Here is a 1,784-nt window from a genome sequence, read left to right as displayed (position 1 = left end):
GAAGAGGATATATGAAGAGACCAAGATGATAGTGAAAACAAGGAATGGATTTACGGACAGCTTCTGGACCAAAAAAGGAGTGAGACAAGGGTGTGCGTTGAGCCCGTTATTATTTAGTATATATATTGCGGAATTAGATAAGATGATGGAAAGGAGAGGAGTAGGAGGAATAGAATTAGGTAAAGATAGAATATGGAATATAGCGTATGCGGATGATATTGTGTTGGTAGCAAAGAACAGGGTAGCGATGTTAGATATGATGGACACGTTGAAGAAATTTTTAAAGGAAAGAAGGCTAGAGTTATCGACGGAGAAAACGAAAATAGTGGTGTTTAACAGGAAAGGTAGGGAGAGGAAAGAAAAATGGAAATGGAAGGATAAAGGGATTGAAGAAGTAAAGGAGTTTAAGTACTTAGGATTTACGTTTAATCAAGCAGGGAATTATAAGGCACATATAAGGGATTTGTATAAGAAAGGCAGGGTAGCTTTGAACAAGGTTTGGGGTTTGGGAGAAAGAATATGTAGAGATGATTTTGTAAGGAGATGGGCATTATTTAGATATCTAGTACAAAGTGTGATGTCGTATGGGGTAGAAATATGGGGGTGGGAGGAAAAAGAGAAATTGGAAAGAATTATGATGGATTATGTAAGGTGGATTTTTAGATTGGATTTCTGTACACCGAGGTATATAATTATGTATGAACTAGGAATGGAAAAATTGAAAATAGGATGGGGTATAAGGGCGAAAAGGTATGAAGAAAAAATTAGGAACAGTAGTGAAGAGAGACTAATCAAAAAGTGTTGGGAAGAAAAGGAAGAAAGGGGAGGGAAAGATTTATATTGGAAGGAAAGGGAAAGTTATTATAATAGGAATGGATGGGGTGTAGAAAGAGTTAAGGAAGGAATGGAAGGAGGGTGGGATATGGAGGGAGAGATAGTAAAAAGGGAAAGAGACGTGCAAAAACAGTGGATAGAAAGTAAGATTAGGGAGGCAAAGTATAATAAAAGGTATAAAGATATAAGGAAGATAGGGGAGGGACATAAGTATTTGGAAAAGAGCAGTTTGATAAGGATGGGAGCAAAGGCGGGGGGAGAAGTGAGAGCGCTTATTAAGTTAAGGTGCGGTAATCTGGAGTTAGAAAATAAGTATTGGTTAGAGGAGGAAGAGAGAAAGTGTGTAATGTGTGGGAAGGAGCAGGATGAGATGTATCATTATATGTATACATGTGAGTGGGGAAAGAGATGGTTCGAGGAGATGGATAGTATGGAAGGTAGGGGAAAAGAAAGGATATGGGATGATGAAATCGATGAGATTAAAGGGAAAGTATTAAAAAGAATGTGGAGAGAAAGGGAGGGTAAAATCAAAGAGAGAGAAAGAGTAGGAGAAAAAGAAAAAGAAAAAGGACAAAGTGAAATAGGGTAAAGGAAAGAAGAAAGAGAGAGGTGAATTTAATGTGATATAGATATAGAAAGTATGGAGGAATGGAAAGAATGAATGAATGGAGGATGTATGGAATGTGTGAGGTAGTTGGCTAATGTAAACCAAGTCCCCTTCTTGGCTATTTAATGTATATAGCTGAATGGTAATAAATATATATGTAAAATTATATATGAATTTATATATATTATTATATATAATTATATATAATTACATATAGAAGTAGAATGTATGAACATGAATGGACAAATTTATTTACATAATAATATATAATTATGTATAATTATATATAATTTTATATAATTTTATATAATTATATATGAAAAATTTTTCATTGGGATATTAT

At 34.5% G+C, this 1,784-nt stretch overlaps 1 protein-coding gene across 2 annotated transcripts in view; it reads left to right on the top strand.

The window, feature by feature from the left end:
- Positions 1-1,784, top strand: part of LOC116853248 (golgin subfamily A member 6-like protein 6) — a 3,656-nt gene that overhangs the window by 247 nt on the left and 1,625 nt on the right. Inside the window, exon 2 of one of the 2 annotated variants that reach the window (XM_032834221.1) lies at positions 26-1,463. In XM_032834221.1, coding sequence (XP_032690112.1) covers positions 26-1,423 — 1,398 coding nt within the window. In that variant the 3' untranslated portion in view covers positions 1,424-1,463. Of the gene's footprint in view, positions 1-25; positions 1,670-1,784 lie in introns of those variants that run through there. The other variant, XM_032834220.1, reaches the window with a different exon arrangement.

This window comes from Odontomachus brunneus, unplaced genomic scaffold, assembly GCF_010583005.1.
Source record: "Odontomachus brunneus isolate Ranch 3 - 2012 unplaced genomic scaffold, Obru_v1 Obru_scaffold_293, whole genome shotgun sequence".
Taxonomy (NCBI): Eukaryota; Metazoa; Arthropoda; class Insecta; order Hymenoptera; family Formicidae; genus Odontomachus; species Odontomachus brunneus.
This window is presented reverse-complemented; position numbering and strand designations above follow the sequence as displayed.